This window comes from Pelecanus crispus, chromosome 3 (genome assembly GCF_030463565.1).
Source record: "Pelecanus crispus isolate bPelCri1 chromosome 3, bPelCri1.pri, whole genome shotgun sequence".
In the NCBI taxonomy this organism is placed as follows: domain Eukaryota; kingdom Metazoa; phylum Chordata; class Aves; order Pelecaniformes; family Pelecanidae; genus Pelecanus; species Pelecanus crispus.
In genome coordinates, this window is record NC_134645.1 from 104009034 (window position 1) to 104023157 (window position 14124).

Sequence of the window (14124 nt, forward strand, 5' to 3'; positions counted from 1 at the left end):
GCAACTTCCTAAGAACTGGAGTAAGGGGTGTAATCGCAGAATGGTAGAGGTTTATGTTTTCAGAGCATCAGTGTTGGTGTTAGGTGACGATATCTGAACTGAGTATAAGAGAACGGCGGCTGAGGTCAGAAGCTGCCGTCCTTCAGACTCACGCTACGTGCCAGGTTGGCCAGTCGAGCGTCTCGTATGTGTTAGCAGCGAAGCATCAGGAACATAATCAACATATGACAATACATTCGTACAGTGGAAGGATATTTTTAATTAATAATTTATTAGGTATATTAATTTCCAGTTAGTAAGTGGCAACTCAGAGTACACACTGGCTAAATAACTTGCCCGAGGTCACTTAAGCAGTCTGTGTCAGAGCTGAAAATAAATTATACAATCTTTGTGACTCCTAAGGTATGATCACGTTTCCTCTTGCTTTCTATTCACAGCATTTTTATGAACATAGCCATTTACTTTGTTTACAGAATCGACAGTTTCCTGAATAAGCTAGAGAGTCGCTTGGGTTGCAAAGATGTTGGAAGAAGATATGGAGGTGGCCATCAAGGTGGTGGTAGTAGGAAATGGAGCTGTTGGAAAGTCCAGTATGATTCAGCGATACTGCAAGGGGATTTTTACAAAAGACTACAAGAAAACTATTGGTGTAGATTTCCTGGAAAGACAAATCCAGTATGTATTAATGATGCCATACTATTGATTTTTTACCTTTCCCTCTATTTCTTTGTTCTGTTGTATTCCTAAGATTTACAAAGGCTTGAAACAAGGCCTGCTGTCTCCAAAGCACAGTAAAGGGAGTTGTTTTCTCTCTTGCACAGTGGGCTAAAATTATATCATTCTATTTTCCATACAAGATTTAGAATTATAAATCAAAAGCAAAATAAAATTTGGAACCTGTCTTGTACTAAGCTTTTTGACAAGTTTCCTTTGTATTCTACCACCCGTTTATTTTGTTTGTTTGTTTGTTTTTTAATGTGGAGGAAGTGGAAGTTTTTATGATAAAACGATTACACAAATTTATTAGCCAATACAGATTAAAATTATTGTGGGGAAAAAAATTAAATATGGTATAGATTTAGTCTCTTTATGTAATATAAGCAGATAAGACCCAATTATGTTTGATAAAATGGAAAATACTGTGGTAATGAGAAGTAAGAAAATTCCATAAATTTTGTAAGCTGATTAAAATGACAAAAGGACCATTATTCAGGCACCTAAGTTTTGTTTTGAAGTCTATATTATTTTTTTCCTCATAGAGGGAAATGTAGAGGAAGAGGAGGAAAGGAAGAGGAAAATGTAATATGGATTGTCAGGAAAGAGCATGTAATATAATTGAGGGACTACTGCCATAGCATGTTACAGAGGTGAAGCATTATCAATATTAAGTTACATTATATTTAAATGAAGTTAAATTTGAACTGAATTATTCTTATATTGTAGACACAGAAATATTTCCATGTCAGTTGTTTTGAATTGCTCTTGTTCATTGTATTGATTACAAAACTGTGTTGTTTATTTCAGAGTTAATGATGAAGATGTCAGGCTAATGTTATGGGACACTGCGGGTCAAGAAGAATTTGATGCAATAACTAAGGCCTACTATAGAGGTGAAAATACCGTGTTTGTTATTTCACAGTCTGGGTTTTTTTTTTTTTTCATCTGCACACCTCTTAACTGAAATTCTCAATACAGAGATAGGAAAATATCTTACTTCATGTGTGTGCAAAGCATTTTTAGTCCTCCTTTTTCAGTTCTTAAATGTTTTTCCCCTTCGTGTAAGATCCTTGCCTTAATTAAGTGTCACTTCGTGCAGGATGCTCAGTAGTGCCCTTTAAAAACATAGAACAAAATGAGACACATATTTGCACAGAAACTGCACAGAATGTAGCCATTCAGACAATCAAATGCAAAAGTATATATTTCCCTCTAAAAGCGTTTTCTTACTTCTTTAAGACATATTTGTACATGTTCCAAAAATTATGGCTGAGCCACTTAGAAATTAATCCAAGGGGAAAAAAAAATCCACCAGTCATCCTACAAAGATAGTTTATGAGGCACAGCAGTTCTCTTGCTACTACAGACTGCCTTGAACATGTTAACACAACAGAGTAATAAGGAAAGCGTATTTACTTCATAAAATAGAAACTATATTATTCAGTCATATAAAGGTAGTTTATCCATTTAGCCAGTGACAAATTAGTTGCATAGTTAGGCTTTCTTTGCATATAATTTAACAATGGTTGTGAAAATCTTTCCTTTTTGTTTTTTAACATGAGAGATATGAATGACTTGGCAAAGATTCCATCATTCAGTTCTTGTCAAACTAATTACCTGATGGCTGGGAAAAATATATTACTATGGTATAAAATGTTAGAAAAATTACCTCATTTAGAGATAAAATAATTGTTATGCCGTGCTGCTTCAGGTGGTATATTCCTCTCACCTTGTTATATTTCGTGATTGGTTTTGGCAACTAATGGGGGGGGGTGGTGTTGGTAATATTTCTGGTTGTCACTCACAATTGATGATTACCATTTCTTCAGAGAAGGATACTTCTTTTCCTATTTCTTTTTATTCTCGTGGAGATAGATCATTCTGTTATTTTACAGCTGACAAGTTGAGCCTATGAATTTTAGAAGGTAGTACTTTATTCTCTTGGAGCTTCCTTTTTACTCTCCTGGCCTTCAGTTGTCTTGTGTCCTTTGCTCTCCTCAGTTGTTCCAAGCCAAAGTCTTGTCCTCCTAATTACTGGGGCAGATATGCTAAAATATGGAGTGTTCAGAAGAACTTTGAAGTACAGTTATTGACCTCACTTACCGTGTATCTTGACTATCTTGAAATCTTGCTCGTGACTCGTGCCCAGCATAGTGCAGTTAGATCTCTACCTTCGAGGTCTTTATACTGAAGAGGCTGCTGTGAAATAGGACGTAGTCATCCTATGGATGACATTGTAGACAGCGTGATGGATATGTTAACAGTTCAAGCTATTAGATACAGTGACTGTTCTGCATGAGACTTTGACTCATGAAGGACAAGGGAGATTGTAAGAGCCTGGAATGCAATTTTGGTTTGCAAGCACCATCAGGTCTGTAAGCGCAATATTAGAGAAGCAAAAGGTCAAGCTTACTTTGGAAATGCAAGGATTTCGTTGCCAGTTATTGCTGATAAGGGGAGGATGCCTCTGAGGTAGGTAGGATAGATGCTGGCTGTTATTTCAAGGTCTGCCTCTCCCACAGGCCACTGTCCCACTATCATTACGCTAGGGTTTACATACTCTCCTGGAACCTTGTGTATTGTCAGTTCTTCAGGGATCAGCTGCTCATCCATGGTCACACAATGAATACTTCAGAGCCTGTTTCTGAGCCTTTCTTGTCCAGGGACCAAATTCATTCAGCCTTGCAGAGAAACAAAATTGGAGCTGACAGTGGATTTGTCCTGTGGTTTTCTACGTACAGGCGAATATGTGCAGCCAGTGTAACTGCATGCCCATGATCGTACAATGCAAGGAGTCCAGCAGCCTAAATTCAAAGAGTTGAAGGAAGCTCTGTATGTATTTAATAATTTATTTTTTATATTGTATCATGCGTCTTACCAGTTTCTATCCAATGGAAGTCGCACATTTTCTAATTGGCTAGGTACTTCATTTATATGCTAAGCACATACACAAGTGGCTGTCATTAGCATCACTGTGTGTTCTGTCCACGGTACAGATGTTTCTCAAAGCAGTATTTGATCACTTCTTTGTGCGTGCAACCCCTTCCATCCGCTACCACTGATATCTTGAGTAGAGCCTTGTTAGATTTTTGATGGAAAACAGACATCTTGCTCATTAGTCTGTTACTCAGTTGCTGATTAGTCAAATTCTCAGGCTCCTCGTTTTGTTGCACAACAGATAGACTTCGTATTTCTCAAGCCTTCATAGCATTGCTCTAGCTTGCGCTTGTCAACCACTTTTGGCTGTAGTAACTATGATAATGGGAGGGCTGCAAGACTGTTCTGGTCCAATTTGGAGCAAGGCAGCCCTCTTTTGGATAGTTAGTGAGGCCTTAAACCCTGCTAAGCTGGTTAAAGAGAGCCAGGATCCACAGCAGTTAGAACATGAGAACTTCTGGATGATGATAGGATTTGACTTTGCATTTTAGCTCTAAGGCTGAAGGAGCCACCATCAATTTTATAGTGAACGTGTGTTGTCTCTCATAGCCTGAAAAAGCTGAGGCAGAGAACAGAAGAGTGAAACAAATAGGTGCCGAGTATAAAGCCCTGTGTGAATCCACTCATGGCAAGGAATTTCTTTACATATTTTCTGTTACGTGGGCTGTGTACCAGCATGAAAGGAGAAAATATGGTTACAGAGTCTATGAGGATGGGATAATCTGCTGAGTGTCTTAGAGACCTACTCAGCTGACAAGCTCATGCTCTACTTGAATCAAGTAGAGATGCTAGCACTACTCTCTTTAATTTTTTTCTGAATTAGTCTAGGTATGAATATCATGTCAGTGATTCTTCAGCCAGTTGGAACCTTTTTAAAATACGGGGGTTATCAAGGCAGTAATGGCACACAAAAAAAACAATGTCCTTTTTTTCTTCAGTACTTTAAAGTAGCTTTACGAAACAGCTTCTTACAAAACAACTTTGATTTAAAATACTCACTGAGAACATCCTGGTTTTAGCTGTTATGCTCCTGTCTGACACTATCCTGTGCCTTTGCTGCTGGTGTCTGTTGTTGTACACAATCTGTTGTATGACAGAGGTGGTCTATGACTCCATTTGGAGTGGATGAGAGAGACAATAATGTTACTGACTGTCTTGAATACTCTCAGTCACTGCATACAGAAAGGTGTTTCAATGCCTAAATCCTGGGTTTTGTCTTTTTTTTCTTTTTTTCTTTTTTTTTTTTTCTCCTTAGAGCTCCTACATGGACATTATAATTTCTTATACTTGTTTATGTTCTCAATAAAAATATTGAGTATTTAGCAATATTCTTAGAAGATGAAAAGAATTTACCTAGCAAGATCCCTACCCTGCAGCATCTTCTGATGAACTCTGCCACACTAACTTCTGCACTACACTGAAGCATACTTTCAGAAAGATCACATTTGATATTGTTTTGCATTGAGCATGAGAAGAATACTCCTTTTGTTCTTCTCTTCTTAATAAGTATTTTGCAGGGTTATTTGATTAGTACATTCTGATATTTATTACAATCCAGTGATCAAAACCTTCAGCAGACGTTTGGAAATACACAATTACATATAGAATATATGTATAGAACTTGTCATTGTTGATACAAAGGTGTATCTCTTGATGAGGAAAGACACTTTCAGTTACTGTTGTTTGTTAACTTCCTGGTAAGAACCTTTAGATGTCAGAATCTTGAAGGTCCTCAAAAATACTTCAGTTTGATTCCTAATTGGAGCCTATCGTAGAATTCTCTTTAAAAAGCAGTATGGCCAAGCTGAGTTGTTTTTACTGTCCACTGTCCCTGTCCACTGCATTCTGCATGTATTGTATCTAAATTGAGTAAGGAGGTCTGATGTTGTAAGTCACCCCCTTTTTACCTACCACATGCTAGAACTTTTCCCTCTAAACTTATTATTACCAAGTTATCTCCGTGTTTTAGCATTCAGAAGGAATGTGTGGAAGGAGAGAGATGAAGTGAAAGTGCCTTAGAGTGGAAACTTCACAATGGATTTCTTAGTCTTAAAACTGAACAAGATGATGTTTACAGATGGTGAGAGTCTTTTAATAAATATTCTCATCTCCAATAGAGCAAAGACCTTGAGAGGCTTTATTAAGCTAGACTGCAAGACAATAGTTTAAATTCAGCATTGACAAATGCAAAGTCACCTGCTTTGGAAAGAATAATTAATTTTACACCGGTCTCACAGGATTCTAAGTGGAATTGCATCAGAAGAATTGTGTACGTTAGCATATGGTGTGGACATCAGGGAAAACAAACAAAATTTTAGAACACAAGTAACGGAAAATTACGAAGACTACATTGGTACTGTTTTATTGGTAGAGCTTGATTTGAAATTCTGAGGGAGTTCTTATTATTCTGTATAAAACTATACAAAAAGAATCTTAATGGCATGTGAAAGAATGTTAAAGAGCGTATGAAAGCTTTCATAAAGATAGACTGAACTTGGCTTTGAAAAGATAAATAAAAAGAAACCTATTAAAAGAACTTGAGTGCTTTGTGTCAAAGAAATACAAAGACAAACAGAATACAGGAATGGGGGATACTTGGTGAAACTCATAGATAAAAGAAAATTCATACCGATGAAATAATTTTTCATGCTGTATGTAATTAGATTGGGATCTTTGCCACAAGATAACACGGGAGTCTCAAAGACGTTATCTATCTATTCCTTTTACACTCTGTTACTAAGTATCAAATATATTAAAAGCATATAAATAATAAAGTGTTTCTCCATGTGTTTATGTGCAAAGAAAAGTAGTTTCTTGAGGATAACAAAGGACTACTGGACAGTCAAAGACCACTCACTAACATTTCAAGTGTGGAAGTTACCTTTTCGGTATCCATGGGTTTTAACTGTTGTCTGCTAAGGCTGTTACAAAACCGTAACAAAAATGGTACAAAACATTTTGTATAACTTACCATGGTGCTGTGATAGAATGAGTATGACTTAGAAATACACTTAATTTCTCCAAAAAGCTACTAAACAATTTACTTGAAATAATCACAACTTTCTCTGAAAACTTTACGTTTTCTGCTTTTCAAAGTCCAAATTACTGTCTTACAAAGCATAACGTGAAGTGTGCTTTGCAGGTACTGCATATGGAAAAATACTTGACTTCTGGCCTCCATTAAGCTGTATGGAAAACAGTGAGCAATAAGCAAACCTCCCTTTCCCTTTTTCCAGCCTTTCCACACCGCCTCCTGTTCCTTTCCCCTGCGTACATGTACCATGCTGGAAATAGCTTGAAAGGTAACAGACCCATAGCCACCATGAGGAATGGGTGTCATGATCAAAATAATATGGCAGTCTATTTCCATTTGGAGAATTTATGACCATTGGTTTGACACAAGCTGGTGGCAAAGGTGCACTTTTATGGCAGAAGCTTGAAAAATCCCTCATATTTGAAATACATTATATGTGATGATTCTTGTTTTTAATGTTTGATGGTTGATTTCTACTTATTTGTAATTGATTTGTATATTTTTAGGAGCCCAGGCTTGTGTTCTTGTGTTTTCTACAACTGACAGAGAGTCCTTCAAAGCAATCCCTACCTGGAAGGAGAAAGTCGTGACCGAAGTTGGAGACATTCCCACAGTTCTTGTGCAGAATAAGATTGATCTTCTTGATGACTCTTGTATAAAGAAGTAGGAGTTTTATCTTACTGTTTTTAAAGAACAATAGATGCCTCCTGTATACACACATTTTAAAAAAAAAAAAAAACAACTATGGTATCTAGGTTGCCAAACCTAGGCCCTGCATCAAAACATGCCCTAGAAGCACAGGTGACAGGTATTTGCTGCATGAGTGTAGTTACTTGGGCAGATGTGCTTGCCAAGCTAGGAGCTTTCTGTTTGCTTCACACCTTCTTCTGAAGTGTCAGCCAAAAAGAGGAAGAGCATGAAGAGTTTGGTTGTGCCATTATATGATTCTCTCTCTCTTTTTTTTTTTTTAAGTAGAAATTCTAAAACTGTAAATTTTCTCTCCTGTTAAAATTTACAGTTTCTGTTAAACTGTGCTGTGCACCAGTGAAGTTACGTTGCCCGGTTTGGCTAGTGAATACTTGCTAAAACGATGAAGAGCTATTAAACAGGTTGTTTGAAAAAGTATCTTAATATGCTTTGCTTCGCTTTCTTTAATTTGTTTTTATTGCTCATTTTTATCAAAACATTATAACGCTATAGAAATACGTATCTGTTAATATTCTCAAACTGCATGGTGCTGATCCTTCTTCACTATTTTTCTTTACAGATTTTACTGTCAGTTCTTTCTGCCTTTGTATATATGACCAATTTCATTCTTGCCATAAAATCAGCTTAACAAATGCGAGCTTTTATTTACCACAGTCTATCATGTAGAAAATACCGCATGATGAATTTGATTGTTCTCCACTTCTTCATTTCTGCCATCTTCCTGAGAGATTGAAATTATTCCTTCTTTTTGTTGTTTCCTGCACTGGCTTTCTTTGTTCTCTGTTTGCTATCATTGATGGCATAAATCAGCTTCTACTCCCTCTGCAAAGAATACTGAGGATTTTTCAAAGGAAAAGCAAAATTGCATTTGAACTCCTCCTTTATGCATGGTATGTCACTTAGGTTTTGCTCTCCACATACTCCATCTGCCATATGTGATTTGCCTTAGTGAAATTTTCATAAGTTTCGTCAGCTTTTCCTTAACATTTAGCACAAGTTCTCTTTCACTTCACAGAAAAAATTAACTCTTGGTTTCATGTCTGCACTCATCTGATTCTCATCATATCTCATAGTCTACTGCTTTATGAGTCTACTCATCATAGTCTACTGCTTTATTAAAATATACTGAAGGATTACTTTTTTGTTGTTGTTTTGACTTTGCAGTGATAATTGTTCTGATTCTAGTGCTGTTAATTACAGCCTCCTTCCTTTTGGTTTCACTGACACCTGTCTTCAAACCCTTGGAAAATGTTCTTTAATGAAGTCAATAAATACTGAAAAGCAATTACTTTTGGTCATAAAGAAACTGCATGTAAAATACCTTCTTGTTATGGTGGAGGTATTGTAAAGAAATTAAGGATCACCTGTTTTTTGACTGAGTTCCTTAACCCACCTTGCCACGTTTAACTTACCGCAAAGCATTGTGTCCATAAGAATAAATGCTGGCAAACAATATAAATTAGTTATTTACAAAGTTTTCTTCTGTTGTGCAGTGAAGAGGCAGAAGCGCTGGCAAAAAAGCTAAAATTGAGGTTCTACCGAGCATCTGTGAAGGAAGACCTAAACGTAACTGAAGGTACGAGATAGAGCAGAGCAGGTGTCTGTCCTGCCCGCTGCTGTATAGCACTGTACATCTCCCTAGTTTGGAGCTGATCTGTAACTTCCCATGTTGTTGCGTGCTGTTGACAAGCCTTCTTATATTTCTTAGCAGCACGCTTTAAACATAGCTAGAATTACTTGGTATCAGTTTGCTAGCCCTGTTTCTTTGTCTACATCTTCCCTTTCTCTTCCACAAACAGTGCATTAGCTTCAATGTTTAGAAGTGCCAGTGTGTTAAGGGTGCTTAGTTCTAATGACTGTCAGCAAGCTCTGAGCTTTTAAAAAAAAGATACGTAGAAGTTGAATTATTACAATATACAAATTGTTGGAACAGATTATTTTGTAATTGTAATAGTTAATAAATAATTGATATAAACAATTATTTCATAGTTTAGTTATATTTAAGTACATTAAAAGATTGGATCTCCTGCAGCGTTTTGTCTACTGAAGACATTTTACTAGTTCCCAAGTATCACTTTTTACTGTATATATTTAATTTCATAAGAGTACTGTTATAAAATTCAGTCACTATCTTTTATGGGGTAGGTTTGAATAATCATGAATTACAGTCTCTGATGACTTACGTTTTGTTTAATCAGGCAAACTTAATAGTAAACTAACTGTTTCTCCTCTGTTAACATCATTCACCTTGGGAAAAACGTGTGAGAGAAAATGTGAAATGCTTCTGTATCATCTTTACATGAGCTATTAATTACAAATGTAAATAACTGTAACATACGTAGGTTCTGAAAATTCTCCTATAGTTGTAGATTTTTTTCAGAATCCCAGGCAGACTTTCTGTACCCCAATAGAAATGAGGGTAGCATTAGTTAATTAGAAAAATGTTGCTGCCAGGTTTTATTAATAGCCTTACTTTACATGACTGCTCTTATTCTAAGGCTTCTTGCAAAAACTATATATATTAAATTCCTACAAAATTTTAGAAAGTTCCAAGCTGCAGGCATTGGAACATTTGGCAATATATACGTGCCAGCTTTACTGCAGGAGTATTGAGATGTTTCTGTCTGCTGTGTAGGACCCTAGAACTGCAGACTGTAAGACCTGGGCAGACGTCGGCCTAATCTGGAATCTGCTCGGGTACACAGTCCTGCCGAGAGAGAATCACTCGACCAGATCATGCTAAACCTGTGGTGTCGGATGCGCTTTTGTCACCACGCAGATTTCGATACAAAAGTGTTATTATTGATGTGAAGATTATTTTTAAGCCTACTCTGATGGACCTTTTTTCTTTTTTAACATTCTAGTTTTTAAGTATTTGGCTGATAAATATCTTCAAAGGCTCAAGCAACAAACAGCTGAAGATCCAGAACTAGTACATACAAGCAGTAACAAGATTGGTATGTATATTGTAATAAAAAACCAGAAGAGAGTATTTTGTGCCATCAAAGCTTATGGTCTCATCTGTTTCCGTATGGAGTTAATACAAGATGAACCAGGGTCTAATTATTACCTTCCTATCTTAGGATATTGTCTTTTTTCTTCTGTAAAATAACTTTGTGACTCTAAAGTTACAAGACTGTCAAATGGATGTACTAAAGTTCCTAGCTAATGTTTGGCAAGTGCCCTTTTATTAAATTTGTTTAAACAAACATTGTGTAAGGAAGGACTTGAGAAAGGATGCTTGTTGGGTTTTTTAATGTACTTAGTATTAGTGTTACTCATCTTGGTGCAGATTTACAAGAGACTCACGGTGAAACAATCTGGCATGTAATCAGAAGGTCTTTGGAGACTGCCTTTTTGTAAGGGAACGCTGAACTTCTGTAGTCCTTCTTTAAAGCATTTCTGAGTCAGTTCATTTATTTTCCTTACAGCACTCCCTTTTTATTCAGGCTTTTTCCTTACCTTTATCTCAGCAAAGCTTCCAACTTTAAAATTGTCATGTTTTTCTTTTATTATATTACTCAACTAACCATAGCTTTGTTACCATGCAATTAGTAGCATACACGTATGCAGATGAGCGCATATGCTGCCCTTCAATTACATAGATGTATACCGGCTTTAAATACTGCCTGGCTAGTAATTCCAACTGGCTCTACTTCAACTTTAGCTGCAAAATTGACCCAGAAATAGATAAAGCCTTTAAAAACTACAGTGTGTATTTGAGGTGCACTGCTATGCTTTAGTAAGCGTTGTGTCTCAAGCGTTAATGTATTATGCTGCAGGAAGCAAAGAAATACAAATACTTCTCTTGTCTTTTAAATTCTGTAGGTGTTTTTAATACAGCTGGTGGAAGTCACTCCAACCAAAATTCTAGCACTCTTAATGGTGGAGATGTCATCAACCTTAGACCGAACAAACAGAGGACCAAGAAAAACAGAAGCCCTTTTAGCAACTGCAGCATACCTTAGACCACTTCTGGAGGAAGAAAGCCCGACCCAGTGAATTGGATGAAGTTGTGCAATTGAGTACAGAATAAAGCCAGCTGTAGAGGTATTTTTACCAGTGCTTTAGCAAATCTTGTGCCTATGGGATCCTTGGTAGAGGGTGGATTTATATAAACTTGGTGATGCAGTGTTTTTGGTGTGTAGAGTGAGACACCTGGTGGCAAACCACAGAACCGTGGCTGCCCCGTGCACTTTGTAAAAATTAGGCAAGCTTCTCCTTTTTCAAGGAATTATTTACAGAGCTATGAACTAGGTATTGCTGAATTGCAAAGCACATTTAACGTAAGGATGATACTTACAAGTGTAGGTACAGACCATAACACTACGGCCCAAGGTAAAGTAGCAACCTTGCAACTAAATTTGAAAGAAAACATTAGAATTGGTTAGTCAGGACACTAAGAAGAGAAATGAAGAGCAAAAAGAAGAGCCTACATTTTATGCCTGACTATATTAATATGGATCCTGGCAGCTCTGTCAGTGCAATATACTTGTGTTATATATATGAGTGCTAAGGTATATATGTGAACATTTGGTATGAATATTTAGGCTAAATTCCAGTGTATATGTTACTGGGAGATCAGCTAATGATCATAAAATAGCAACTTCCCCAAAAAATTTTCCTTTAAAAATGTTGCATTTCAGATGAGGCTTTCCCAGCTGCCACTGTGTACGTTTAACTTGCTGTACTTTGGGCCTAAAAGCTTAGATTTAAAAATGTACGGTGCCAAAAATGCTCCTTCTTTTTACCTAATGCTGTGCTACAGATGTTTTTGTAAGTTTGTTTTAATCAGTCTTAACAAGTTGAACAAATAACACAGTCTTTGACACTAATAGCTATTCAGAAGGAACATATAATCATATTCCTGTTCAAATTTGATTGTTATATCCTGTGTTGTCTATGAAAAAGGAACTTGCAAAGTGGTGTCACAAAATATTTGTCGTCTTTGGAAAAATTTTTCATAGATCTCATAAACTAAGTTACGGAGGATCCAAAAAATTGCAGCTGGTGACTGAATTACATTAATGAGACATTCTTGAATGTTGTCTCGGATTCAAAGTTAGCTGCTGGTTACAGAAAACCTAATTCTGCAAGATCAAAGACATGGCAAAAATTTTTCAAAGTGCTTAAGTAATTTTACAGAATTGATTTAGATGTTTAGGAGCCCAAATCTAAATTAAAGTTATTTGGGCTTAGGCTCCTAAATCACTAAGGTGCTTTAAAAAATGCTGAGCAAGGTATCTTTTATTTACCAAAAATAAACACTTTTTAATCCTCTTGAAGAGCATGCATGCCTTTTAAAAAATATCCATTTTGTTTACATGTTTTTGTATGGTATGATATAATTTTAACTTTCTAGGATTTCTACAACAAACCTGCCGGTGACAAATGCAAAATATGCTGCTTGAAAAAATTCAGAGTTTTAATAGTTTTTTAAATGGTGTATGAGAATGAAAATGAGTTGAGTGATCCTGTATATTTTTGGAGGAAGGACTTTTCACTGTGTGAATTCATGTAGAAAGCTTGACTTACTTTGTTTCTAAGTCAATGAGTATGAAAACTGAAATGTACTCTTTTTTCCGCTGTCTGCAAGGGAGAGAAGTGGGTGGCAAGTTATGCACAAACACTAAAGATCTCTGAACTCTGTATTTTATGTTTACTATGTTAGACTTTCTAGCAAGTACCGTTGTTTCTTTGACAAGCTGTTAGAGCATCTCTTGTTGCTGGCAAGAAGGCAGCCTTCAAGGCACTCAATCCCCTTTGCTGTTGTGGCAGAACTGTGTGTTATTCACCGTCATGTTTCCTATATTTTCTCTTGGATCAAGGCCTTTATTTTTTAACGAGTGTATTTGATCATTGTGTGTACGTATAAATGGAGTCAAGTCCTATCAGTCTTAGCAATTTAAGAAGTGTAAGGTACTTAGGGTAAGACTTACGATTGTACATCATTGGGCCACCTTACAACTTCAGGATGTAGGGTAGAGTGTATGCATGAAGAATTTTGACAACTGTTTTTAATATGGAAACTTTTACATTTCATTGTCTGTCTGCCGGTTTCACACTTTTTATTCATTTTGCTTGAAAAAGAAACAAAACCACAAAGTGTCCGAAACATCTTTTTTGCCTTGTTTGACTTTGTACAGAGTACTGAAAAATAAGAGTTTATTACGTATAATGACCATTTGTACTATTACATGTAATACTGTAGACATTGTACTATTACATAAGCCATTTGTATTCAAGGTCTGTCATTATAAACCACTGTTTTAAGGACTGAAAACTCAATAGAAATTTTCATAGGTGGAGACTTGACAGACTTGCTAAATTTAGGGTATGTTGAAATTCAGTACGCATACTTTAACGTAGGAATAGACATTTGCAGCATTGGGTAACAGTGAGTTTTAATTTCATTCCCACCTTAAATCTAAAGCAGCTCGCTCTTTGTTGCAACTATGCAGTGCTTGTTCTCCAGTAGGACTGAGGTGGAGACTGTCCAAATTAGCATTTTTCTGGAAGTGCTCTGCATGTACACTGCTTGCAAATCCAATTTTTATCCTGCTGGGGTTAGTGTCTAGATGCAAACCAGATGACTTGCATATTGCAGGAATCCTTAGATATTCTCATCACTCTTCAGTGGGAGTAACTTTTGCCTTTTGAATGAAGAGACATGCCTAAACGTTTAGCGCTCACATTGTCCCTTGTGAATAATTTTTATTATAAACGTT

The 14124-nt window shown here is 36.4% G+C and overlaps 1 protein-coding gene across 1 annotated transcript; it reads left to right on the forward strand.

Annotated features, from left to right (window-relative positions):
• The first annotated feature begins 520 nt into the window (after positions 1–520).
• On the forward strand, positions 521–11364 carry RAB23 (RAB23, member RAS oncogene family). Its single transcript, XM_009479100.2, has 6 exons — positions 521–675; positions 1525–1610; positions 7195–7351; positions 8890–8972; positions 10261–10353; positions 11225–11364. The coding sequence occupies exons 1-6, from the start codon at positions 521–523 to the stop codon at positions 11362–11364; spliced, it is 714 nt and encodes a 237-aa protein (XP_009477375.1).
• Positions 11365–14124: the final 2760 nt, after the last annotated feature.